This window comes from Gallinula chloropus (genome assembly GCF_964237585.1).
Source record: "Gallinula chloropus genome assembly, chromosome: 1".
NCBI classification, from domain to species: domain Eukaryota; kingdom Metazoa; phylum Chordata; class Aves; order Gruiformes; family Rallidae; genus Gallinula; species Gallinula chloropus.
In genome coordinates this window covers 81,785,616-81,811,824 of record NC_140085.1, presented here as the reverse complement: position 1 = coordinate 81,811,824, position 26,209 = coordinate 81,785,616, and the positions used below count along the sequence as shown (strand labels likewise).

Below are 26,209 nucleotides of genomic sequence, written 5' to 3'. Positions count from 1 at the left end.
TTCTACTCAGGGAAGAAGGATTTACAAAGCAGCAAATACTAATTACTACACTGGAAACCTCATTTGTTCCAAAGCCTGTAATTTTACACAGGGACATCTTTCAAGTTAATGATTTGTTACTAATTTTTTAAGATTTAGATTTAAATTTTTTACATTTTAAGAAGTTTTTTTGCTACCATGCTCTTTTACTTCAGGCCTTGTGCCGATAACACCGGGGCTTTAGCAGTAGTGTGGTTTAAAGTAGTTCCTGTCCAAGAAGCTGATGTTCACCCTCCGTGCAGTTGTGCCCTCAGGCAGTGGCAGTGAGCTGTGAAATCGCTCAGGGAATGGATCCACAGTCAAAAAAAAACTCCCAGAAAAACAACTTTTCTTGAAATGCTGGTGCTGCTCCATGTGAATTTAACTCAAGCAAAGGTGGTACTGTCATGGTTCAGCCCCCTCCAGCCACATGTTCCTGCCCTGCTCTGGCATACTTCTGATTCCCACATAGAATCATAGAATCATAGCATGGTCTGCATTGGAAGGCAGCCCAAGGATCATAGAGTTCCAACCCCCCTGCCACAGGCAGGGCCACCAACCTCCAGGCCTGGATCTACACAAGGTTGCCCAGGGCCCCATCCAAACTGGCCTTGAACACCTCCAGGGACGAGGCATCCACCACCTCTCTGGGCAGCCTGTTCCAGCACCTCACCACTATGTAAAGAGCTTCCCCCTAATATATACTTTAAACCTTCCCTCCTTTAGCTCGAAACTATTCCCCCTTGTCCTGCCATTATCTGCCCTTTTGAAAAGTCGATTCCCCTCCTGTTTGTATGCTCCCTTCAGGTACTGAAAGGCTGCAATGAGGTTCCCCCCAACAGCCTTCTCTTCTCTAGGCTGAACAAGCCCAGCTCCCTCAGCCTCTCTTCATAGGGGAACCCATCCAGGCTGTTAATTAAGTAAAATGTGGTCTTTTCTTTTTGTGAATTTAATTTTGAACATTTAACTCCTTATTGCATCTTTTTGACTGCTTGTATCATCAAGGAGCTGCACCTTGAAAGGGCTGGGCTGAGACCCCAGGGTGGGAGAGGGAGGTATTTATTACCTTGGTAGTGCTGCCAGTAGAGCTATATTGTCATGCTACGGCGTCAGTTTTGGCATCCTGAGCTTTAAGGGTCAAGCTGGCACAGGAACAAACGGGTGTGAGCTGACCATGAATAAATTTAGTCTGGAAATTAAGGGAAAGAGTCACAGCTTTTTGCATGGTGAGATGCCAGGCAGAGTAGGGACCCCAAATAAACCACAGCTTACTGAGTTTATACGTGGGGTCATGTGATGTGTCACTGAAAAGAGGCACAACCCCTTGTTCCAAATATCAGATTTATCTACTTAAAAAGAAAAAAGAGGGGAAAAAAAGCAGTGATTTAGCTGAACAGTCTCGTTAAATCAGTACAGATCTTAATTTTGAAGGCTTTCCTTGTGGTTTAAAGGGTAACCAAGCTACACGACACTGATGTACTGATACAACATTTCCAGATTAGCTTTGCAGGAATGCACGTTTTGCTGAAAAACTGTATCTGGAAGCTCTTCACTGAAGCTGATAATAATGTTCCAATAGCATTTTACAAACAAGGTCTTAAACAAGCTACTTTTCCACAGTTAGAACTGCACATATGTGATTTGTGCTAAAATAAAGGTCCAATGTAAACCGGTCTTTTTTTCGGTACAAATGTGTGTGCAGTCAGTTTGAACAGGCTTAGCTTAAATCTGTTGTGCCCAGAATTAACAGGAAATTCCTACACTGAAGTGTGACAGTATAGGAGATAAATTCTGAAATTGGTTACATCAGTGTAATCTTCTGATATAGATAGGGCTTTATTTATAGTGTTCCAGCCCTTTATATATATGTAGATAGATATCTTTAATACTCAAATATTATAAGCGTGCTTGAAAAATGTTTTTTCCTTGGTTTGCAACCCATTTGTGATAATTATGCTGATGATACAGTTGATAGACTGGGATGTTATTCCCAAAATGTTTTGTTTATTACTTCTTCTTTGAACACGCTGTGTTTGAGCAGGAGCAACCTTTAATTGCTAGGTTTTAATTATTATTTTAATTTTAAAAGTTTAATTATTTAATTTTAATTTAATCAGCAGTATTTGGTAGCAGTATTTGGTAGTCGAAAGAATGGAACAAGCAGGTTTAATTTTGATCCCGATTCAACAAAGATGAGCAGGCATGCGCTGACTTTCAAGCACCTGGCTTAACGCTTTGCTGAATGGAGGTAAACCTGCACCACAGATTTACTCTTTTGAACCTGTTACTCAGCCCTTCCAGCACCTCTCTTCCCCTTTTCTGTAAGCTAAGGGGAAAACAGTGGCTGCTAGAGCTGTGGGCTCTATTGTATGGCGTGTATGCGATTGCTTTGCAACTCCAGAGCAAAGTCGTTGATCACTATTTTCATGAGACTTGACCTTACAAGAACATCTTTGAAGACTCTAACAGGAAGGAGAGAAATTAAATGCAGTTTGAATTTATTCCATGGCTTAGTATTTCCTTTGGGAATACCTATATCGAGCTTTGCTGGCAGCGATTTAACTGACAGGAGGCTATTGATCGGAGCCAGCCTGTCACCGGTTCCTGTGACCTACACCGAGGTGTTGAATGTCCAAGACTAGAGCAGTAACCATGCGTTTCCACATTTCCCCTGCTCACTCACTCCTGGAGAGCTACGAACCATTGCAACAGCAGCTTAACTGCATTTTAAATATTTCACTGTCTTTGCCAGTTAATATAATTATTAGAGAGTATGGAACAAACTAAAAGGAATATATATTCAGAGCAAAAAATGAGGTCCAGGCCTGTGAGATGGCAGAGACACAAACCTTTCTTGGTTTGGGATGACTCCAGTGGGACCTAGGGGACCTAGGCAGCCCTTTCGGGAAGATGAAGGGTGCTCTGTAAGATCAGAGTGAGGAAGAAGACACTTAAAGTCATCCAGCAGTTTCCATCTCCTGGCCTGTTTTGAAATCTCTGCAGAGAAGTTGCTTTGACCTGGATCACCTCCACTGCTTCCTTGCTCACACCATCGGAGAACTTTGTCCTGTTACCTTGCCTAATCTTCGAGAAGGGATGACGTATGTGCTCATAACCACCATAATCTGAGTCCAGAGTTCTCATGCAAATCCCGCAGCCAGCGTCAGCTCTCTGGCAGGACGAGGGCTGCCCTCCTATGACTGCTTGAGGGGTCCGTGCCGCGCTCAGCTACGGCAGGTAACAAACCAGCTCCCGGGGTTGGCCCCTGGAAAACAAATAAAGGAGGGATGCGCTTTCTTCCTTTCACTTTCTTCATGTTTTATTCCCCTCTAGGATAGTTAATCCTCCGTGTAAACTTAACACTTGGGGAAGGTGTTGGCTAGATGGCCTTAAGGATTGGAGTCTTTCATCCCTGGAAACCTGCCAATGTTGTGGAGCAGGAGCATGGGCTTCCTAGCCCTGCCTGGGCTTGTGTTTCACCCTGAGTTCCTGTGGCTCCTTGGAGGGGGACTGTGCAGGGGGGCTGAAGAAGAAAATTTAGAATTCGCGCTAGCAATTTCTGTTAGTGCAAATTAAGGAAATGGGGTGCCTGATTGGCAAGGAAGCTGTAATACTGTGGGCGTGTTAAGTCAGCCACGGAACAGTCACCAGCAAACAATGCTTGGTACTTTTTTCAAATATATGAATATGGTGACTCTTTAGGTTATGACTGCACACAGCGAAGCAGATCTAACCCTTCTTAGAGGGTCTGTCCATGTATAGAAAGGATGCTAAGGAGGTTTCAGTTTGTGAATAAGGATGCTTTGCGGCAGCCCCAGAAACCCTGGTATTCTAGTAGCTGTGGGAACAAGAAGTGCAAAATTAAGGCCAGACGTTTCCTGGTTCAGGTCTCCGGCTCTGGACTGAGGTCTCCAGCATACAGATAGACTTACCCTGGAAAAGGGAACTTGGATGGCCTGGATCTGTTCCTGGGGATGTCAGAAATACACAAAGTTTCCAGGCAGCTGCGTACCTGCAGGGATGGTTCTATGTTGCTTCCTTCTTGATTTAAAAAATTGGAAATCAATTTTGTTTCAGCACGCACAGCTTCTGCTGAGTCTCCTGTGCTTTTCTTTGGGACACCTGGTCTCAGCAGACCAGGTTGGCTCAACACTGGGATTTAATCTGATGTAAGAGTACAGCTACCATTGAATCACTTCAGTGAGGATGGGGAGGGTCATGTCTGAGTTTATCCTTAAGACTTTGTTCCCTTTTTTTGTAGCGTGTGAGATGGTCTTGTTCCATGTGAGCTCATTGCCTGTCATGTGAAATACTGTGGCATAAATGACCACGTTCATAAGAATTTACGTATGTTCTGTATCTTTCGCTAATGAGAAGCTGTGTTATGCATAGAGTCACAATCCTTTTTACCTATTCTGGTTTTAAATGATGAAATTATTTAGTATCTGGCCTCTCTTGTTTTCTAGTACTTCTGCTTTACTTGCAACCTTCCTCCATTCTTGCCCTCCTTGATGAGGCCCTTCAGAGACAGCTGCCGCTGAGTCTGCTGAGACTGGCAGGTATATCTTGGCATTTGCTGACCAACATGCCCTGGTGACAGTGAGACTGGATGTCATTGGCCAGGGGAGTCATGGAAAAATGAAAGAGCAAGGTAGTGGTGAAAGGAAGTTTGGATCTGTCAGCAGGGGTGACAGGTGATGAGATGCAGAAAAAGGTAGCGCATGAGCACATCAGGAGATAAAACCGAGCATGTAAGTACCGAAAGAAACAAGCAGGACATAGGCAGGAATAATCTGTCCTTCCAGCACAGACAGAGAGCATGTAACAGTTCAACGAGGCAAGGCAGTGTCAAGACAAGAGCTGGACATGAAGGGTTGATGTGCAGGGATACTTTGGGAAATTTTTATTACACCTTCTCAAACACCCAAGCTTGGACACGGACCTATGGAGGTGCCTCCAGATGCTGTTTAATAATCTGAATAGAAATAACATAATACATCTAGATCTGAGTAGGTTGACACCGGTACAGCAGTATGGTGGTACGGTGCTGAGAGCAGGACTGGTCAGCACAGCACGAAGTGAGTGGGGGTGGTGGGATAAAAGGTGACTGAGGTTTCTGTGTGAGGGCTGCAGTGGAGCTTCAAGGGACTTTTTTTTTTTTAAAAAAAATCTCCACTCCCTCTAAAACTAGTTGGGCTGAACGGGCAGGTGTGCAACTTAATGATGTTCCCAAAGTCTTAGCAAGAACTGTGGTTACAGCTGAGCCTGGCTGCCAGGTGCAGACACAGAACAGGACATTACGGTACATCTCTTGGTGCCATCCACCGGCAGGAGCCAGACATGGAATCACAGGGCAGGGATCCCCTTTCAGGCAGCACTTGTAACCCTCCTTCGTGGGTAATGCAGCGCTACAGGCTGCTTAAGTAGGGGAGACTCTACTTCAGTGAATATTTTTCCCATCTTGAGTAAGTATATCAGAGAGAGCAATAAATGTTTCTGGATGCACTGGACGTTGGAAGGCATTAAAAACAACATTGAACCACAGTCAAGCTGCAAGAATAAACAGGAACTTGAAAGAGGCTCTTGATCAAGAATGTCTTCCAGTTCTTCCCAGACCAGGAGAAACTGGACAAGATGCAGAAAAAGAGGGTCACTGAAGTTAGGTGGAAAGAGACGTACATTTTCTTTCAGCGCTTGATAAATATCTGTGTCGCACTTGGGGACATCCCAAATTTTTGGAAAACAGTGAGAGTAGGACAAGGAGTTTGCATGAGTAACTCCATTTCTAGTTCATCAGGGCTGTCTTCCAGACGGGGTTCAGCTTTTTTTACGGTCTGCCAAATGTTTGCAGATGATCTCATGGACATGACCTCCCCTTCTTTCTCAGAGCCTTGCAGCTTTTCTCCAGCAAGCGCGGCAGGGACGGTGTGGGGGAAGCAGTGAGAGCTCTCCAGCTGCTCCGCCCTGACTTGGGAAACTTGATGTGTAAATTTGTGCTTCGTGCACAGTTGTCACCTCTGAAAATCGAACAAAGGCAAACACAGGTACTAATTTTAGGCAGCCAGGCAACACAGTATACAGTTGCCTAGGGCAGCAGACTGTTGAATGCAGGAGAATGCCAGGGCTTTCTGAAGGCGCGGGCTTGCTGCCGCTGCTTTTCCCTCCAAGAAGCAAGCAGCTAGACCTTTGAAGGGATCATTAGACCTATAATCTGAATGTTGAGAGCCATGTCCTGTTTTCATGTGACAGCTCCCTATTTGGCCCAGGTGATCCTTAGCACTCTGGGTAAAAGCATCGGCACTTGGAATACAGCATGGGTTCACTGCTGACATCTTGGTGAGCCGGGCCCACTAAAAGGGGTGGGATGGGACCTTTTCCATACGAAGCAAGAGCAACCCTCAGTTTCAGGTTCTTTCTACTGCCCCTTCCTGTTACAAGAGTGGTGTGAGTTGGTATGAGTGGGCTGTGCCGTGGGAGGGATGGTTTGGGATGCAAGTAGGAGTCACTTGAGTTGTGGGGAACAAAATCAAAAGCTTGCTTTCAAGATCTTGGTTGCAAGAAGAAACAGATGGAAGGAAGGGGGATAGACAGTATTCTTTGGACCACTGTCCAAGTGCCTTTCAGCTTTTGGTCTGGAAGTTGTTGGCTGAGGCTAAATCCCTCCAACAATGCCTCACCTGCCATTATCACTTTATCTGAAGTTATGAATACAGCCAGTAAAGAAATTATTTCCAGGACCTTAAAAGGGGCTCACTTCCATAATTCACACCTCAACTCAATGGCAGTTGCTCCTGCCAGCAGCAGAATTTAGGTTGAATTTGGAGTTTCAGGCCTTTCCTGCCGAAGCATCCCCTTTCGTTGGCACCTTTGACGGGATCCTAGTGTGGCTGGAGAAGTGATCTTATCCTGTATGGCAATTTTTCTGTCTTGTTTTTCAAGCCTTCCTTGTGCTTGTAGCAGTCAGGTTGCTACTAGCAGTATTCACAACACATTGCTGTTCAGCATCAGCTGCCTTTGTATATTAATACTTGATACAAAATATTTAATTAATGCCATGTGCTTCTTAACCCAGCTTCATGTGAGCATCTCCCAGACTTTACCAGCTGGAAAATTTGTTGTTTCCACAACGCCACCGTGCTGGAGGTGGACCACGGGTCCAGCGCCACATACGCATGCCCCACACATGCGCTCGGAGAAGCTCACATGAACACAGGCACTGACATCACCCGTGTTTGTGGAAGTGTCTCATCGGCTGGTGCCGCCTCACATTCCTGGCTGGGAAAGGCACCAGGGCAGCTCGTCATGGTTTACTCCTTTCTCAGAATCCATGAGGAGACTCAGTGAGGGCAAAGCTTGGAGATGCACCTCTCCCATCGTGTCATCTATTTACGTGGCACATGCCTCGTATGCCTGTGAGACAGCTTTTTCTTGCCCCCTGTCCTAGTTCTTCCTTCTCGCTGTGGTGAGGTGGAAAGGTGGGGCTCTCATCTCTGCCAACAAGAAGGTTTTCTGTATCTGAGGCTGGCTTGGAAATTCTTTAGGTGACATCACACCATGTCTGTGCAGACTCATTGTTTGTCATGGAAAAGCCATTCATCCATACACAACTTCCTTCCTCCCCAGACTCCGGGAGATAAACTTTCCATTCTGTCTATTCCCTATAGAAACAGACCCAAAACATGTATGCGTGGCTACACACACATACACCTCACCATCCCTCTGTCACGCTTGGGGCTGTGGGAAGAGGAAAAGGGAGGATATAGAAGATGTGAATAAAGTCACCCTGTTTTCTTCAGACATGGGTCCTGCTGTGCCCGAGCAGTAAAACTCCCCTCCCACCAAGGTTCTGGGTCACACAAGGCTTTTTTGTCCTGAGGCTAATTCTGGCACTCGCAGCCCCACATCTGCCTGCCAGGTGAGATGGGCCACCAGCTGCAGGTACAGCACATCTGGATGGGGGAGGAAGCGAAGCGTGCTGCAAACAAACACAGCAAGTCCACCGTGGAAGGCGTGAGGAATTCGATAGAAAATATACTTCGGCGGTCTGAGCAGCCGAGTTCGGTGATTCATGTCTCAGGCACTGCTCATGAGGCAAAGCGAAAGGCTGGGTACTTGCAGGTCTTGAGCCACGTACGCTGTGGCCACAACCTGGGAGTTGCTGGAGGGGACCCGCATGTTCAGCCCGTGTTTGGGGAGCTGCCACTGGGGCAAGGTTGGGGCTGAGGGACATGACGCCAGGCTTGGTGAGGAGGTTTGGGTCAGTGAGGTGGGGTGGGGCATTTGCCCGTGGTAGAGAGGTGGGGAGCGTGGTGCAGGGTAGGGCAGCGCAGCGGGAGGCCATGTAGAGATGGAGGCAGTAGCAGCGGTCGGTGATGCGGTGGTGTGATAAGGTGGCCATTTCCCTTCAGCTTGAGGGAGACAGGGTGCGAGGAGCGTTTGTTACAGGTACCCCCGCGGGTCCAGGATGCCTGTTTGCTTTCTGAGAGTGCCTGGTGTGGGGAAAGGGCTGAGCTGCCAGATTGCCCCCGCCTTTGAGGTTCTCGGTGGGTCGAGGCAAGAGAGGGAGGTGTTTGGACAAGAGGAGCCTTTGAAGCTTTTCTCCTGTCCACCTCCCCAACCCGTAAAAGCCATTAGGCTCTGGTGCCAGCCCTGTCTGCGCTCGTCTCCGGCAGCCCAGCCGAGCCTCGCCTCGCCTCGCAGACCCCCCGCCCGGGGCGCGGGGCTGGGGCCCTGGCGTGGGGGCCCTTCTGGAGGCCGTTTTGGGGAGGGGGCAGCTCATTTCCGAGCCGGCCCTGCATTACAAAGGCAACGGGGCCAGCGCGATGCTTTGATGTGCCCCGCCGGATCCCCGCACACCTGCGGCCGCGGGGCTCCACGCCACGCACGGCCCGCGGGGGCACCGGCGGACCGGGGGGCGCATGAACAGTGACCGACCAAGCCGGGGGCGGCCCGGAGGCTCCGGGGGTCCCTCCCAGCGCCCCTGAAGGCGAGGCCAGACCCCCAGACGTCTCCCCTCTGCCCCCGGGCGGGACAGGGAGGCTCCGTCGGTGTCGGCGGAGCCCCGGCAGCGTGGCCCCTGCCCCCGGGCCGAGGGCGGGCGGGAGGCAGGGCTGCCGCCGGAGCCCCCGGGAGGCGGCGGCCGGGGGAGGGTCCTGCGGGGGGCGGCGGAGGCGGGGTGGGAGGGGGCGGCAGCCGCAGCCGGGCTATGCTCGCCGCGCCCCCGCCGCACGCAGGCCCCGCTCCAGGGCTTTTCCTCGGTGCTTCTCCGCAGGGCGCCCCGTCCCGGCGGCCGGCTCCGTGGGGGCTGCCCCAGCGCCGCCGCCGCCCGCAGCCCACCATGACCGGGCCGAGGTTGGCCCTCGCCGCCGCGCTACTCTGCAGCTGCACCTCGCCGGTGGCCGACGCCAACTCCTGGTGGTGAGTGAGGGCGCAGGGGAGCCGGCGGCGCCTTTGTCCGCCGCCGCGGGCCGGGGGCTGGGGACCGTCCCGGGGCGGGCGGCGGAGCGGGAGCGGGGCAGCTGTCCTGCGCTCTCCGCGGGAACTTTCCTGGCTCCCGGGCTTCTTTCCCGGCAGCTCGCTTCTTTCCAGGTTTCCCCTTTCCCACCGTCCCCGGCCAATTTTAGGGGGTGGGGGGGTGGGGAACGGGACGGGACGTAGGGCGCAGCCCCTCTCCTGCAGGCGTTCTGGGCTCGCTGAAACGCCGCCCGGGATTTAGGATGTGGGGGAAAGCGCAAGGAGAGGGTGGGTAAGGTTTCCTACCCGATGCCAAAAGCCCAGGGAGCAGCCGCGGAGCCCCTTCCCCTAAAGAGCGGAAAACAGCCCGGCTCGAAGGCAGGCATCGCTCGCTGGCGGTCTGTAAAAAAGCAGCTCACTTTCTTCTGTTGCAGAGAAAGTGCTGAGCTTTCTGTCTGCCCCCTCCCCATCCCGGGTGTCCTCTGTGTTTAAACTCAGGTTACAAACGAGCTGTGTTTCTCCTGCTAGAGCCCTGGAAAAGCCTCGCATCTGGCAGAGCCGTAGAGGGAGGCAGCTGACATGAGAAATGCGCCCGAGCTTTGGGAGCGGGGCTGGGCTGGGCTGGCGGGGAAAGGTGCCGGGCGTTTCGCGGAGGGGGCCCCCTCCAGACTCCCTTGGATGTTTTTCTCATCGTAGGTCTTTGGCCATGAACCCCATCCAGAGACCTGAGATGTACATCATCGGCGCTCAGCCGGTGTGCAGCCAGCTGCCGGGGCTCTCCCCCGGGCAGCGCAAGCTCTGCCAGCTCTACCAGGAGCACATGGTGTTCATCGGGGAAGGGGCCCGCAGTGCCATCAAGGAGTGCCAGTACCAGTTTCGGCAGCGGCGGTGGAACTGCAGCACGGTGGACAACACCTCTGTCTTTGGGCGGGTCATGAAAATAGGTAGGAGCCCCCGGTGCGGGGCAGGTGCCGGGCGCAGGCCGGCTGTCCCCGGGCAGCTTCTTCCCCTTCTTCAGGTCCACGCGCGGGAGCGATGAGCCCCATTAGCACCGCTTCTAAAACTGCCTCTAATGAGCTTTTCCATTCCCTGGTGTGCTGGCGCTGCCCGAGTGCTGCCCGCACCTGAGCTGCAGCAGGGGGGACGGGGACACGCTTTATTTTGGGGGGAGGGGGGAACGGGAAGGTCGGGTGCGTGTGTGTGCTTTTCTTTAGTGTGCTGGTTTAAAAGTAGGGAGGAAAGAAGATGGGGCCAGGAACAATGGACTCATGTTATCATTCCCAGCATCTGGAGTGCCTTCGGACCGGGAATGCGGCCCTGAGATTCGGGAAATACGGTCTCCCCTGGCATGGGATTTCCCCCCCTCCCTGCTCTGCCGCTTTCTGTGGAAACCTAAGAGATTTTTATAATTCCTGCCCCGCTGGCTGTAAGAGGCACATTGACAGGCCATCGCTGCACTTGAATTGAGGTGTGACCTAGCTACATTGTCCCAGCTCCTTTTGAAATGCAATCATCTGATGGCAAGAAACTGAGAAATCCGGGCTTGGTTTGATGTGCCCGACAGCCAGGACAATAAAGAAAAGGTGTTAAAACAGCCGCTTTCGGCACACACACAAACTCACTCTCCAACCTCAGGTTTTGTTTCCCAACCTCAAAGCCCATCGTTTACACTGAAGAATTCAGAACCAGCGCTGCTTCTCGGCTGTAAGGTCAGGGAAAGCAAGCAGCAAGGGATAGAAAGAGACCAGCAGCTCCTGCACCCCCAGGGTTGCTTGCACCGTTTCGGCTTCACACCCAAAAACCCGCAAAGGCAGCAGGACACCAAGAGGTGCATCTGTAATACCTCTGGGGCGTCAGGGTGATAGGGCACCAGGGTTACCAAGTCCTGTGACCCCTTCCATTTGATCCTGACGTTCTTACGTGTCATCCTGGAGAATTTTAGGGACACTTTTGCCTGTGTCACTCAACCTTTCTGAATCACTAATTCAGCCCACCACAGACGTTCTAATTCTTCCCTTTCTGCCCAGCTCATACTGCAACAAATTCCCATTTCTCTGGGGTGCTCCCCTGGGAAATGCTGTTTCCTGAAACATACTTTTAGCTCCTGACACATGTCCAAGGCATCTGTGCATCATTGATCTCTCACTTTCTGATGGCAAGGGTGGAGGCCAGATGAGGTTGCATGCAATCCCAGATTATTTAAACTTGTGCTCCAGGGTACGAAAACCGAAATTTCAGCCACTGAAGGGGAAGGACAGAAAATAGGCCTCCATCTCTCCCTTTCTGTGTCCTTCCCTCCTGTGTAAACTTATGGAATGATTTGGGCTGGAAGGGACCTCAAAGACCACCTTGTTCCAATCCCCCTCTGCCTTGGGCAGGGACACCCTCTAGTAGCCCAGGTTGCCCAGAGCCCCATCCAACCTGGCCTTGAACACTGGCAGGGAGGGGGCAGCCACAGCTTCTCTGGGCAGCCTGTTCCAGGACCTCACCCACCCTCAGTGAAGAATTTCTTCCTAATATCTATCTAAATCTTCCCTTTGACCTAAAGCCGTTAAGTATTGTCCTATTGATACCTGCCCTTGTGAATAGCCCCTTTCCAGCTTTTCTGGTAGGCTAGGCCCCTTTAGGTATTGGAAGTGTGGTCTAAGGGGTCTCTCTGGAGCCTTTTCTTCTCCAGGCTGAAGAGCCCCAACTCCCTCAAGAGCAGGTTAAATTTCAGATCCCCAGAGAGATCCTAGTGACTCCTCAGGGACAAAAAATGGGAATTTCCCCTTCTGGAGCAAACTTCTTCCTCTTCAGTACCTTTCTACAGCCCCAGGTTGATCCAGTTGGTGAGACCACACATGTAGAAAAGAAGTAAGGGTGAACTAAGAAAAAGCAGAGATCAGAGACAGAGGATGAAAGGCAGTCAATGGAGGGTCAGAGAGTGTACAGGAAGAAGGGACTAGAGTGGATGGTGGAAGAGGAAAGATTCCTACTGTTCAGATTGGGACTAGATTTGAGGTTTGATGAGGAAGGGGGTGATATGGTTATGTCTAGTAGTCCTGATGCTGTTGTTTAGGCTTGCGTGTGCGTGCATTTGTTTGCTAGGAGTAATGTTGCATCTCTAGTAGAAATTTGCTGATGGCAGTGTCTGTGAGGTGACTTCTGAGTTGCACCCAGCTCAGTTAGAGCACAGTCAGTTGTCTGTAGTCCAGCACAAGACAGCATAGAAGAGAAGTCACAATAATGTCACCAGAGGTGGCCTGGGGTGTTACTGGGTCTTTGATGATTCATTGCTGTTGTCTACATCAGTGAGAAGCTGCTGTGGAGGAGGATGCTGCCTTTCTCTTAGTTCTGCCTTCTGCTTTCACTTACTTTGTAGTGAGGCACTGCTCATCGTTTTGGTTTTTGACTCTGGGGAAGAAAACAAAGCCTTTCAGTTTCTCAGGTCGTGTCAGTTATAGAGTCATTCTTCCCTGGGTTCGTACAGTGTGTCTGTCTCCTGTTTTCAACCACCAAGCCCCAATTCTGGACCACAGCCCTTTTTTCTGTATGCTGTGCCAATGGCACGAGAAAGGTCTGGAGACCAGAATATCTGCAAGAGTGCAGAGGCATGCCAGAGTGGTGTGGAGATTGGAGAAAATGAGATAAGAAGGACTCAGAAGGTATACAGTGTTCCAGCAACCCTCAGCTGCCCACCCACCCGTGTAGGCATGGCATATATTACATGATTTCTTGAGCTGCTCTAGATTGTGAGAGGGGAGGGGATCCTGCCCTGGCCAAGTCCAAAACCTGGGAGAGCCTCTGGAGAGCGTTCACTCAGAAACCTGGAAGATTAGTTTCCTTTCCCCCTCACAGAACTTGGCTGAGCTCAGAAACGGGAGACCCGGTCGGTCTGTGTTTAATCATTACACCTTCATTTTGTGCATTGCATAGAGGTGAGGCAGTCCAATGATAGAAAGCTTTTGTAGAGGCATCCACAGCACTGAAACAGGCTGCTCTTTAACACTGTTTTTCTTCTTCTTTGTGTTGTCATTAGAATTGCTCTTACCCTTTAAATGTGGTTTATTCAGTAATGATATCTGGTGATGTGCAACAATTATCCTTCTGAAGTTTCTTCTTGTTCTGTCAATACAGACGTTAGATTACGTGTGTATACATACATCTGTATCTATACATTACATGGCAGAGACATTCCTTTCTTTTGCATTTCTGAGGAAGAGGACAGAGCACCCAAACATGTCCTGTTAGAGTTTCCTCAGGGGAGGATAATCCTAAACGCAAGGCTGGGGTTTCCAGGTTAGTCCAGTCATTTCTGTAGCCACAGATCTTATCTAGTTTGCCTTTTCAAATGCAAAAAGTAAAAAAAAAAAAAAAAAAGAAAAAAGAAAAAAAAAGAGTCATAAAAGAAGAGAACAAAGAGAAAACAGAGACGTATTTTCCCCCACTTTCCCTGAGATGGACAAACCTCGAAATGCTTTAAAACAAAAAAAAAAAAATATAAAAAAAATCAGTTGAAACAAACGTTGTCATCAAAAAAAGTTAGAGCGACATATTTCTGTCAGCTTTGTGCCAGCCAGTCTCTCCGCTGGGGCCAGTTACTCCCCCGTTCCCTTCTCTTTGCAGCTCCGGAAAAGCACGCCGCAGGGACCGACGCCTCGCTGGGCGCAGCTCACCCTGACCCGCCGTGCCCTGCGAAAGCTGCCGCAGCCCCGGGGCTCCCCGTCCCGGCGGCGGGTGGCCAGCGGGCACAGGAGGGCAGCAGAGCTCCGCGGAGCTCCGCGCCGGCGGGCAGAGCCTCCCGGGGACCGCAGCCCGCGGCATGGGCTGCCCTGGGCACGGCACCCCGGGGAGCCTGCGGCTCGGGAGGGCTCGGCAGAGGCGTGTGAGAGGGCAGAAGGGGGGTTTTAATGCCCAACCGCCGCTGTAACCTCTGTGCGTGTTTCCCCACAAATCTGGGGAGTAACACCCCGGTCTGTTTTCATGGCAGGGCAGTGGTGTGGAACCGGGGTGAACTCTGAGACGATGAGCAAAATCCCGGTTTTAGGATGTATAAGCCCACAGCTGCCAGCTACAGATTTGCTTTGTACCCGCACAGGGTTTCACGCACGCATCCCATCCTGCCTCCCAAACCAAGCCCCAGCCTTCCAAACCGACCTCTAGCCAGTGCCGCTGTTAGTTTGGCTTTGTGGGCAGCAAGGCAAAAATAAAGCAAACCCACTGCACCTTGTTCCAGCCTCTCCCACCACCACCACCACCCTCAGCAGCCTCCAGTTGCCCTCGAGCAGATCCAGGGGCCACATATTGCACTGTTGCACCCCTACATCCAAAACGCAGAGGTGGTTAGAAGTTATGGACAGCCAAAGTGGGGCTGCAGCCTGTGCTTTGAGTACAGGCATCCTGATCGAGCCCCAAGGGTGCTAAGCACCCAGAGCCACGCAGGCTGTAAGGCTGGGAGGCCCTTTTCCTTGTAGGTGCTTTAATCTCTGTAGGTGCAGGGAGTGTTCTGCTTAATGGGGGGGGGGGGGGGGGGGGGGGGGGGGCAGGGGAGGGCTGGTGTACCCACAGGGATCTCGCCATGCAGGCACAGATTGGTAGGGGCAGAACGGAACGTTGGGTCATTACCTCAAAACACTCATAACACGCAAAACAAGCTGGATGAGTTAAAGCTTGAGTTTGGTTGGTGACAGTTCCCCTGTGTGCTAGTTTCAGCCGAATCATCTTAAGTAGGAATCACTCCCGTTTACCTCTTGGTAATCAGGCAGATTTGACCTGCTAGTAGGGCCCTCCCTCCTACATTATGTGTCCCAGAGCATTTTCTCACCCTTGTACTCTAGAGCAGAAGCCCTTAGTGTACAACTCTCATTTGGGGGGTGGGAATACAAGTTGCTCTCTGCAAGGTGGATGCCATTCACAGCCTTGCCTTTGTCTTGGGTCATTACCGCTAAGCTGGTGATAAGCTGCTATTAATTACAGATTGTCAGCACATGCAAATTGGAACAAGGGCATACCAAAAGCATCAGCTCAATCCTGCTGAGGGAGCTGGCACTGAGAGTTTTGTGGGCTGGTGACAAGCTGTTCTTGGAGGATCTGCCTTCTGAAGTCATTCAAATTTGCTTGAGAATTAGAGGGTCTCCTCTTGGCTGGGGTTTGGTGTAAGTGGCTCTTCACAATCAGCTTGCTGATTCCACTGAAGCTTTAGCAGTCGTTCTCTTTATTACCTGAGAGTTTGGTGATGCATGCAATGGCTTTGAAGGTGTGGGTTTAGCTATTTATTACACCATGTGGTGAGAGTGCAGGTGTGGATTGCTTCCTTCTCCTCCCCATCCCTCTCTATTCACCCCCTTTCAGACCCACAGCACTCTGCTAGTGCAGTATGCTTGGCCTCATGTGCTGTTCTGGCTGCGTTGGTGCCCCGGTCAAGTTAGGGCTGAATCGCTGCCAGGAATACATAGCTGGAGACCTGATCCAGCTGCTTGGCTCGGACCCTAAGCGGTATAGAGAGTCCGCTCCAAGCAGGGCAGTCTCTAGTAAACCTGCTAATGGAAAGTCTTTTCATTTGTTATTGTCTGCATGGGAAAGTTTTACTTGCACTACAGTTCTGTAGGCACGGAGAGAGCCTCTGCCGTGATGTTTTTGGGTAAAAATGGGTTTCCTCCAGTTTATCTCGAAACAATTCTCAGCAGACCTTATGTAAACCAAAACAAGCTTGATGAGCTGAGGTGCCCATGAAGACTGGACAATGAAATTAAAAAAAAAAAAAAAAAATTAAAAAAAAAGATTTAAAACCCTTCCAGAGTGACACCTGGTATCTGGCTCAACCAGAATGCCCCTCTTGCATGGACCCATCATTGTTAGTCATTCTCAGTGATTGTTTTCAGCAAATTAATGACCCTCTTGCTGCTTGAGAGTTTTCTCCAGGTTAAAATGAGAGGACACTGAAAAGTTGATCTAAGGGGAAGGAGGATGAGCAGTTCCTGCGTACGGTGTTGCTGTTTCTTTCAGGCAAGGCCTGGAGTTTTCAGGGCTCTTAAATGGTCAAACACTAGGATACTAAAAATAATAACCACAGAGGAGCAGCACCTACAAATTCATGAAGAATATTCCTCCTTGTGACAGCAGGAGCATCAGCCCCTTCTCTGTGTGTCAGAAAATCGGGTTTGGGTTTGGTTACACAGAAACTGCCAGCTCTGGACAGTCCATCGACTGGAGCTGTTGCTGTGAAATAAAACAAAAATGGGATGCAAGCATGTGTTGTGGCAGTGCCCCCTCAACCAGAACGGGGTGGTACCATGGCACTTGGCCACCCCATTCCTTTCTCCAACTTACACCTGCGCACCTTCTCAGAGCGTGCCATGCCCTACTGTCTGGAGCCCGTTCGCTTGCTCCTTGCTGCGCGTTGCGTTCGTTAAGTGAGGTCTGCCTCTCGTTAACTTGCTGCTTCTGTCCCTCACTCAGGTAGCCGAGAGACTGCTTTCACCTACGCCGTCAGCGCTGCCGGGGTGGTGAACGCCATCAGCCGGGCTTGCCGTGAAGGGGAGCTCTCCAGCTGTGGCTGCAGCCGGACCGCCCGGCCCAAGGACTTACCCCGAGACTGGCTGTGGGGTGGCTGCGGGGATAACGTGGAGTACGGATACCGTTTTGCCAAGGAGTTTGTGGATGCCAAGGAGAGGGAGAAGAACTATGTGAGAGGTTCGGAGGAGCAGGCTCGCATGCTGATGAACTTGCAGAACAACGAGGCTGGCCGCAGGGTAAGAGCCATGTTGACCCTTTCCTCTTTCTCAGAGGCAGATGCAGAAGGCTAGAGATAGCTCTAGCTATCAAATTACTTGGAGGCTTGATGAAGGATAATCCAGTGATGTCCCCGTGACAGTGTATGGCCACATTTTCTGCATTTTTGTGCGTATTATAGGCAATACTGACAATATCATATTCCAGTTTTAATGGCAGGCTTCTGTTGCTGGTTAAAGCTGGTGAGTTTTCGGGTCTGTTGAGATACTGTATGGCACACGTGTGCAGATATGTAAGCCCTTTCCAAATAAACTAGGTGCTGTCGTGGCCCACTTTCAAGGTTTTTTGTCTCAGAAACTGGCTTCCCAGAGCTGCCAAAGTGACAGGCTGTTGGTGAAAAGAAGGATCTGTTGGCATGTGGAGTTCTCTTCTGCCCTTGTACAGATTTTTGGCTAGAAGTAAACACCGAATCAGGCTTCCTGACCACCTCTGAAACTTACTCCTTGCTCAGTTACCTTGGTAGTGGGCAAAAAAATTAATTTGGGTCTAGCTGACAGACATTTTCTGAGAAGATGAAGAGTTTTGATCTGCTGACCCCTGGGGACAGAGAATCCATCACTTCCCTTCGTAGGGTGCTACCATCATTAATCACCCACTTTTAACACTGGGCCTCATTATCGTTTGAATTTATCTGGCGTCAGCTTCCGATCAGCTCTTTTTCTGACTTTTACAGCGAGACAGAAAACCCCCTAGCAATCAGAATTTCTTCTGTGTAGACATATTTATCTAGTCTAATTTATTCAGCACCCTTTCTTGACAAATGTAACTTGAGCACTGAAGACTCTCAGATGTTCTCCTTACCCATCAAGTCATTTCCATGTCACTTCAGTTGTACCCTTTCCAGTTTTCCCACAACCGTTAAGAAACTGGATATCCAAATGACATGCTGGGTTCTAGTATTGGTCTCGCTGATGCTGCAAATGTAGGTGAAGTTGCTGCCTTTGTACATGTCCAGTGTATGCACGTTTGCTTTTTACACAACTCCTTTGTCTGAGATTAATAGCCTGGAAGGTGTAGTATCATTCATATGCAGGGCAACTGTGTAACCCTGCTTCTTTCCAAATGTAGAACAGGAATACTCTTACCTGAATGTCTGTGCCTTTTCCACAGGGTGTTTAAAACTTTTATAATTCTTCCCTTTGAGCTTTCCTAAGGTTAATTTTATTTCTAATGCATATTAAGAAATCCTATTAAGCATACTTAGCCTTGCTCTTTTTCACATTGTTAACAATATCCTTAGTTTCCCTATCAGTTTTCTGCTCTTTCTTTCTCCCGATTGTTACTGAATTATCTTTCCCTTTCCCACACATGTCTATCTTGTCTCCATGTAATTTCAGCTTCAGCTTGCCACCAAAGAAGATTTGCTCTGGTTTGGGTTTGGGTGTTTTTTTTTGTTTGTTTGTTTGTTTGTTTTTGTTTTGTTTTTTGTTTGTTTGTTTTGTTTTGTTTTGTTTTGTTTTTTTTGATAGTGAGATCGATGTGTCAGGTTAAAGCATCGCAAGTACTCCATGTTTCTTTTGCAAAATCAAATTGGAGTAAATTTGGAGTAGGTTCAAAACTGTGGCCTGGAAAGCTGTAGAGCTCAGTGGGTGTTGGTTTCGGGTTGTTTTTTGTTTCTGGCTTGGAAGGACAGAGACATTTGCTTAGAAATCGGGGGGTGGGGGAAGCATTCCTCTACGGAGTAGTAGCCTGAAAGTGTCATTCTTCTCTGCATTACTGGCTTTGAACATCTTACATGTCTGGAGTCATGAACTTGGACTACTACAAATAAATACCCTGCCTGAAATAGGGAGTGAATATGTTATGAGGCTTTTTAAGAGCCAGTCCTATTGCCTTGAGGGATCCAGAGACAGAATATGGCCAAAAGTTTGAGGCGCCAGCTGAACTGTAGTAACAACTGTATTAGAAGATCAGGTCGGAAGATACATGTTCCACAGCATGGGTAAAGTTACTGTCTCGCTACTCTTGTTACCACAAGGGACTCACTGAGCTGTGATTTCGGGTGATGTGGTTTTAGATGGAAGAAAGCTTTTGTCCTGCTTTAAGGACACAGCTAAAAGTGATTGCGTCCTGCCTTTACTACAGCGCTGAAAGTTGTTTAAATTGCGCTTGGAATGGTACAGTTCTTGTGCATCTTTGGACTCTGCATACAAGCTCTCAAGATGATTCCTGTCACCAGTTAACACAGGACCCTGGACAAAAGTTTTCCAAAGGGGGCAGCAAGAGCAACGTTATTTCAGGCTTGGGTTTTGTAGAGTGTGAAGCACAGATGGCTATAGAAAATAACCTGAGTTTAAATGAACAAAAGTAATTTTAATTTAATTTGAATGGAAGTATAAACCAGTGTGTAATCAAGCTTGTGGATTTAAAAGAACAAACTGATAAACTAAGGGAGCCAGTTAGTAAACTCAGCCGAGGAACTCAATGTGGAGGAGGTCTGGAACTTTTTCAAGTCAGAGATGCTAAAGCCATTACAATTCTGCATGCCAAGCAAGAGGAAAAAGCTTGTAGGAAGAATATCCAGACCTCGCTGAATGAATAACTACCACAGAGAAGCTGTTAGGAATAGACCGAGAGCCTACGAAGAACGGGGAAAAAAAGAACTGATAGCAAATAAATAATGAAGAGTTCTGTCTTAGAGGTCAAGAAGTGCAAAGATGAAGTGAGAACAGTAAAAGAAAAAATAGCACACCAAGTCAGACCTTACAAAGGGTAGTAAAACAAACAATGGAAGTTGGGGGGTTTTATTTTGTAAATTGGAGAAGATAGGAAAAAAGGAGACAGCTAATCAATGGCAGAGTAGTTTCTGTCTCCAAAGTAAACAAGTGTTTTACTTGGGTTTTCAACTCAAGGATGGGGGACATGGCTGGTGGGGAAGAGTACCTGATGTCTGCTACACAATTAAGAAGTCTTTTTCTGTCCTCAACACTTCTGTCTAGGGGAGTAAGTACTGTTAGCATGGATGTTTTAAATTCTCTTGGGACTCTGCTTTTTTGGAGAAGCCAGGCCGAGTGTCCTAGGGGCAGGCAAGGTCTGTCACTATAAGCAGTGGCCAATGGTGCTGGCAACCTGTGTGAGTGAAGAAGACATGAGGAGGCAGCTGTCATCTTCAAATAAGGTAGACAGAGTTTACTGAAGTTTGGTTCATCAGATCTGGGATAGGTGGGGTGGTGTAGATGGGGCTGATGGAGGAAAGTTTGGGTCAAATAATGCAGATGGGAGTCAAGTGGCAGCAAGGCTTGGGCTCTGGAGTAACAGAGACTGGGGCTTTGAGATGGGTTGAATGGATGAGGATTTTGTGGTAGTGAGGAATGGAGATGCAGGACTTGGGAAAGGAGATGAATGTGAAAGGATCTGGAAATGAGACCTGGGATGGCTCTGAGGTGGCATTGCAACAGGTTCCAGAGTTGTCTGGTCAGGATGGTATTTGGATAGCACAGGGCAGCCTTTCCTCTTGGCTCTTAGAAATATATTAGCACGGGAGCAAAGGAGGAAGGCTGGAAATGGAAATTATCATCACCAAGGTGACAAGGTCACAGAGAGCACCCACTTTCTTTCCTGGCACTCTGAAAGAGCTGGCACCTGGCAGCACAGGCAGCATGACCTTGGCAGCATTTACAGGAGGACACAGGGGAAAGAAAGGGTATTTCAGAGGAAGAAGCAAAATGGGAAATAATTTGGGAAGAGTATCTTAAAGATTGATCACACAATCATACAGAACATCACTGATTTTCTAAAAAGCAAAATAGGAGTCATTCAACTGAACTTCTGTGAGACATTTAAAGTATTTCCCACATTAGAAATGTTTGGCTACTTGTGAAAGTTAAGGAAAAATGCAGCAGCTATGAGATGAACAGGAAACTGGTTCAGGGGAAGATGTCGGTAAGTTGTGTGAAATCTCAACAGAGCTTAATCAGCCAAGTTCTTCAGGGACTCACCTCAAGACCAACACTTAGTATTTTTGTTTCTCAGCATCAACACAAGACTAGGAATGGGCTGATGAAATTTGCTAATGATGCAAATGAGGCAGGTAGTATGAATTCAGAGGAGAATACAGATTTCGTGCAGCAGCTAATGACACCCGATAAAACAACATTAAGGCCATCATTTGAAGGCTTGTATGGAAAAGATTTTTAGTCATTAGGAAATGAGTAGAAAAGAACTGGTGGCAGCAGTCAGTGGCAGATGACTGGAGATGTAATGTGGCTTAGAAGGTGGTAAATATCCTATAATGTACTAGGGAAAGTATTTTCATAAAACGTGGGGGAATACTGATGCCATTGTATTAAGCTCTCACAAGGGCCCAAAATATTGTATGTTCTCATGTTTCCAAGCAAAATGACCTCAGACTAGAAAAGGCTTGTTATGACTGACCCAAGGGATAGGAATCTTTTTCTTAAGAAAGTGGGCTAGAAGAGCTTGCCATGTTTAGCCTAGCAAAGTGAAAGTTGAGAGAGGATATGACTGATGTCTGTGTTAGTGGGAGAAATAATAGGGAAGGAAAAGTACTTTTTAAGCAGAAGGCCAATTTGGCACAGTAGCAAATGGGCATAAAGTGAATACGTTTAGGCAGGGAATTAGAAAAAGATATTTTATCATTGGAATAGTGATCAGAATAATGGTGGCTGAAAACCTAATTGCTTTTAAAAGGGCACTCTATACATTTAAGGAAAATATTATTTGAAGCGGTGCCTACAATAGCAAGAGATCATGCTTAATAACTGAGGAGGTCCCGTCTAGTCCTGCATTCCTAAGCTTCTGAGATTCTGGATTTGGAAGTAGGAAGGTGTGCATGTAACTCTATACTCCTGAAAGCTGGTGCTGAAAGAAAGGAGTGCTGGAGACACAGCAGTGAGCACAGCCAAGTGATCACCAGGTGCCACCCCAGGTACTGCCTCACCTCGGTTTCCCAGCCAGTGCTTCAGCTGGTACCTTCTGGTTTCTAGGCAGACTTTTGGCACGTGCCTTCACTATGCTTTCCTCTGGGTGAGAAAGTTCTCCTTGAATCCTGAGGAGCTCTGGTGGCAAGAAAGAAGATTGTCCCTGCTCTCTGTGGTTCTCAGAAGTAGCTGAGAGGGATGGGAGGGGACTAGAGGTCTTTTGTCTTTCAGGCAGTCCTGACCCCATCACCCCTTAGTTCCACATTGGAGTTCTTGTGGTGGTGGCTCCTGGCTTTATTGCCCTTGTTTGTTTGTCTTTGGCTGTTATCTCAGTATGTCTTCTCCTTCCATCTGTCTTTTTCTTCCAATTGGCCTCCATTAGCCTCTCTTATTTCCCCCCCTTCCTTATCTGTTGCCCTGTCTGGTGTACTGTGGCAGTCAGTCCTTCCGCGCTGTTTACCCAGTCGGCATATGGCAGGGCTCAGTCATCAGTCACTCCAGGCAGTGCCAGAGGAGCCTGGAAGGGGGTCTGGCTAATTGACCACATAGGAATTCCCCATTAATTCTCTTCCCGTTCCCATTCTTGCAAGAAAAGAATCGGAAGAGAACTTGGGCTTATGGGAAGGAGCTTTAAGCCTTTCCATTAGAGGTGTTTTCAACCTGTTTAAGTGGCATGGCCATCGATCAGACTCAGTCCTCAGAACTGCATGTGGGGTCTGTTATTCTTTACCTTGACCTGAGCCCGGTCAGAGAGGAATTCTCCAATTTCCTCTGCTTTCTCCCCACCCGGGCAGCAAAGGGGGAGAGGGAGAGAGCCATTTAGTGGCTAAAGCTGCGGTTACCTCCATGGGACGTGGATACTGGGAGCTGCGGGGGGCTGAGTGGCGCCATGCTTACCTATGGTAACTGGTAGCATTCGTATTCCCCAGCACAGCTACTACCCACATGGGCCAGATGTTTTGAGCATCATTTGCTTCGAGCCAAGTCAGAGTGAACTCAGTCCCATGACATTAACTGAGAGGGATCGAGTTGCAGTGTTTTTCTAAAGGAACAAAGCCCAGGATTAGGAAGAATCATAATACTTTATAAAAACACATGCAAGGGCAAGGGAGGCACGAGTGGCCTGGGATTTGACAGAACCATAACCAAAAAGTGCTAACACAAGCTTATAATGAGCAGGCTGGCAGTGCAGTTGAGGATATAGTAAGTGTCTGGGGCTCGGGAAATTCAGCTGTAGCTCTGTCTGGTTATAGTACAGCAGGAATCCTTAAGTAACGGTGTGGTTGGTCCTCCACAGTTGTAGTTCAATCCAATACAAGAGCTTAAGTCCCAGCCTGTAGCTGTTACACTGTGCTGTGAAGCACTGCCTCAGTAAATTGAGCTCCGAGGAGCAGAACTAAAGCTTCTCTGTTTTAAGTACTCACTCCATTGACTTTCTTGGGAGCTGGATCAGCCTCCATGTGATTTAACCATTAAGCCAAATTGAATCTTTAGCTGTCAAAAACATTAGACGTTAGTTAGACCAGGAGTTACCATTTGTTGTAGGAGAACTCTGACCTCTCACTGCTGGTCCAGAATGTAGTTGTAGGCAGAAGGTTTTGCTTGCAGCATGCTCAGTTGCCTTAATCATGTCCTCAGCAGGTGAAGCTGGGGAGCTTTTTTCTGTGTGAGGCAGAAAAGAAAGCTCAGTGTTTGTCTGCTTTCTTAGGTGACAACCTAACTAGAAGACATACAGTTGTCTCCTTCAGGATATCCTACTTTTCTTTCATACCCCTTGATCTCCCCCACCAGATACAGGAGCTAGTAATTTTGCAACCAATGCCAAGCAGCTTGGCTTGAGACGGTGGGATCTGGCAGAGGCACTGCCTTACAATCACGCAGGGTGCATGTTGGCCACGGGAGAACAGATGTGAGCCTGACAGTAAGAGCATGAGGAGCACGGTGTGGGGGTAAGCTGCTGTAGCACAGCACAGTTCTGATGGCAGGGGGATGCCAGCTCTTCACTTTGCAAACTCCTGTCAGTGACTGCTGACGGGATCTCATGTAGTATGCAGCTTTGTACCTGTCTCTGAAATTATAGCAAGAAGAAACCCAACCTACATTTTTGGTTTCTTTTGAGTGATAATTCTAGAATACTTTTCAGTGTTTTTCTCTCCCAGTTAGTGTGGGGAAGTAGAGAATAACCAGCATTATCCTTCACACCGTGTGCTTGCTCTGTGCAGGGTTTAACGGTCACCGGCCTAAATGTTCCAGGCTGTTTGTCCAAGGGGTACGATGCACCTGCAGCCCCCGCAGGCTCCTGAAAACATCGCTAAAAGCATCTCGGAAAGGACGGCGCCGAAAGCTTGGCGTTTGCCGTTTGAAATGTAGGCCCTTCGGCAGGGCCGGGTCCTGTTAGTGCAGGGAAGTGTCTGGACACAAGATGGCGCAGGCTTGCGGTTCAGCCCTGCTCTTCCTGGAGGGTGCCTGGTTAACAAGAGCCAGCACCAGCTCTTCCAGTATAGGGGTCTTCATCTTTCTCACCACCACCAACTCCCCTCTTTGCTCCTCTCTGGAAAGCGATGCAACCTCTGGACACTGCTCCTGAACGAGCTCCTCTCAGCAGAGAGGGAGGGAAAGGGTGTTGGTCTGTGGATTTATGTCAAAAGGATGCAGGTGTATCCCTGAAATGATAGCATCGTTTCCTGGTATGGGTGTTGGGGAACAGGCAGGTTCACAGGCGTTCCCTTTTCACAGCTCTGGAGGGAAAAACATACAATGTGGCCTATGGGGCTGGAGGAATGTCCAGAGTCCACATGGAGAGGACTCATCCTTTCCCTCTTTCCCACCCTCGGCCACAGTGGCAAGTCAGAAATCTGCCAAGGGAAAAGAAGGTGAGGTGGGGAAGTCATGTTTGGAGGCAATGTGATCAGAAACAGAAAAAATTAGGGAACAAGAGCTCAGCAATTGCAACAGGAGACTTTTGTCTCTTCTGAAGGGCAGAGCAACAGAAATCGGGTGATAATCAAAGCAATTATGAAAACATGATGAATTCATTGTAATCAAGCCAGCTGCCAGTGCAGCAGGAATAAACACCGCTCTGCCTGATTGCACTCCTTTTCCCGCAGGCCGTGTACAAGCTGGCGGACGTGGCCTGCAAGTGCCATGGCGTGTCGGGCTCCTGCAGCCTCAAGACCTGCTGGTTGCAGCTGGCTGACTTCCGCAAAGTGGGCGACCTGCTGAAGGAGAAGTATGACAGCGCCGCTGCCATGAGGATCAGCCGCAAGGGCAAACTGGAGCTGGTGAACAACCGTTTCAACATGCCGACACAAGAGGACCTGGTCTACGTCGACCCCAGCCCGGACTATTGCCTGCGCAATGAGACCACTGGCTCGCTGGGCACCCAGGGCCGACTGTGCAACAAGACCTCAGAGGGCATGGATGGGTGTGAGCTGATGTGCTGCGGACGGGGTTACGACCAGTTCAAGAGCGTCCAGGTGGAGCGTTGCCACTGCAAGTTCCATTGGTGCTGTTATGTCAAGTGTAAAAAGTGCACAGAGATCGTCGACCAGTACGTCTGTAAATGAAAAGAGCCACCAAAGCAACAAATCTATATTATATAAATCTATATAAATATATTTTATATTTGTATAAATAAACAGATGATAATAATTAAAGAAGCTTATTTAAGAGACATTTTGGTTTTGAAATTTCCCCCCATCAGGCCACCTGGTTTGCCATTCCTTCAGTTCTGGTGGGGAGTTTGTCTTTGGGTGCATCTCCCCTTGGATGTTTCAGTCAGGGTGAAGAGCCAGAGGAGGTACTGACAAAGTGAACTCCCCACTGCACACAAGTATAGGTTATTTCATTGCAGGAACAAAGCAGGCGAGAGGGAGAAGAGTGGAGTCTTTCCACTCTGTCACTGGTAAATATCAGCATTTTGCATAGTTACTACACATCTGAAATTACAGCCAGGCATGAGTGAGCCCCAGTTATCTGAGTTTCAAACCCTGCCACCCCACTAAACACACTGGGGAATTTGGAACTGATTCTTTAAAAGGGCTTTGTCACATTAGAGGGAAGGTTAGCTAAGGCTCCTCTACAAT

General features: G+C 48.8%; 1 protein-coding gene across 1 annotated transcript in view; it reads left to right on the top strand.

The window, feature by feature from the left end:
* The window catches only part of WNT5B (Wnt family member 5B), a 74,664-nt gene extending 48,876 nt beyond the window's left edge, over window positions 1-25,788 (top strand). Inside the window, exons 2-5 of the mRNA XM_084264973.1 lie at window positions 9,290-9,435; window positions 10,168-10,415; window positions 16,912-17,204; window positions 25,232-25,788. Coding sequence (XP_084121099.1) covers window positions 9,290-9,435; window positions 10,168-10,415; window positions 16,912-17,204; window positions 25,232-25,690 — 1,146 coding nt within the window. The 3' untranslated portion in view covers window positions 25,691-25,788. The remainder of the gene's footprint in view (window positions 1-9,289; window positions 9,436-10,167; window positions 10,416-16,911; window positions 17,205-25,231) is intronic.
* Window positions 25,789-26,209: the final 421 nt, after the last annotated feature.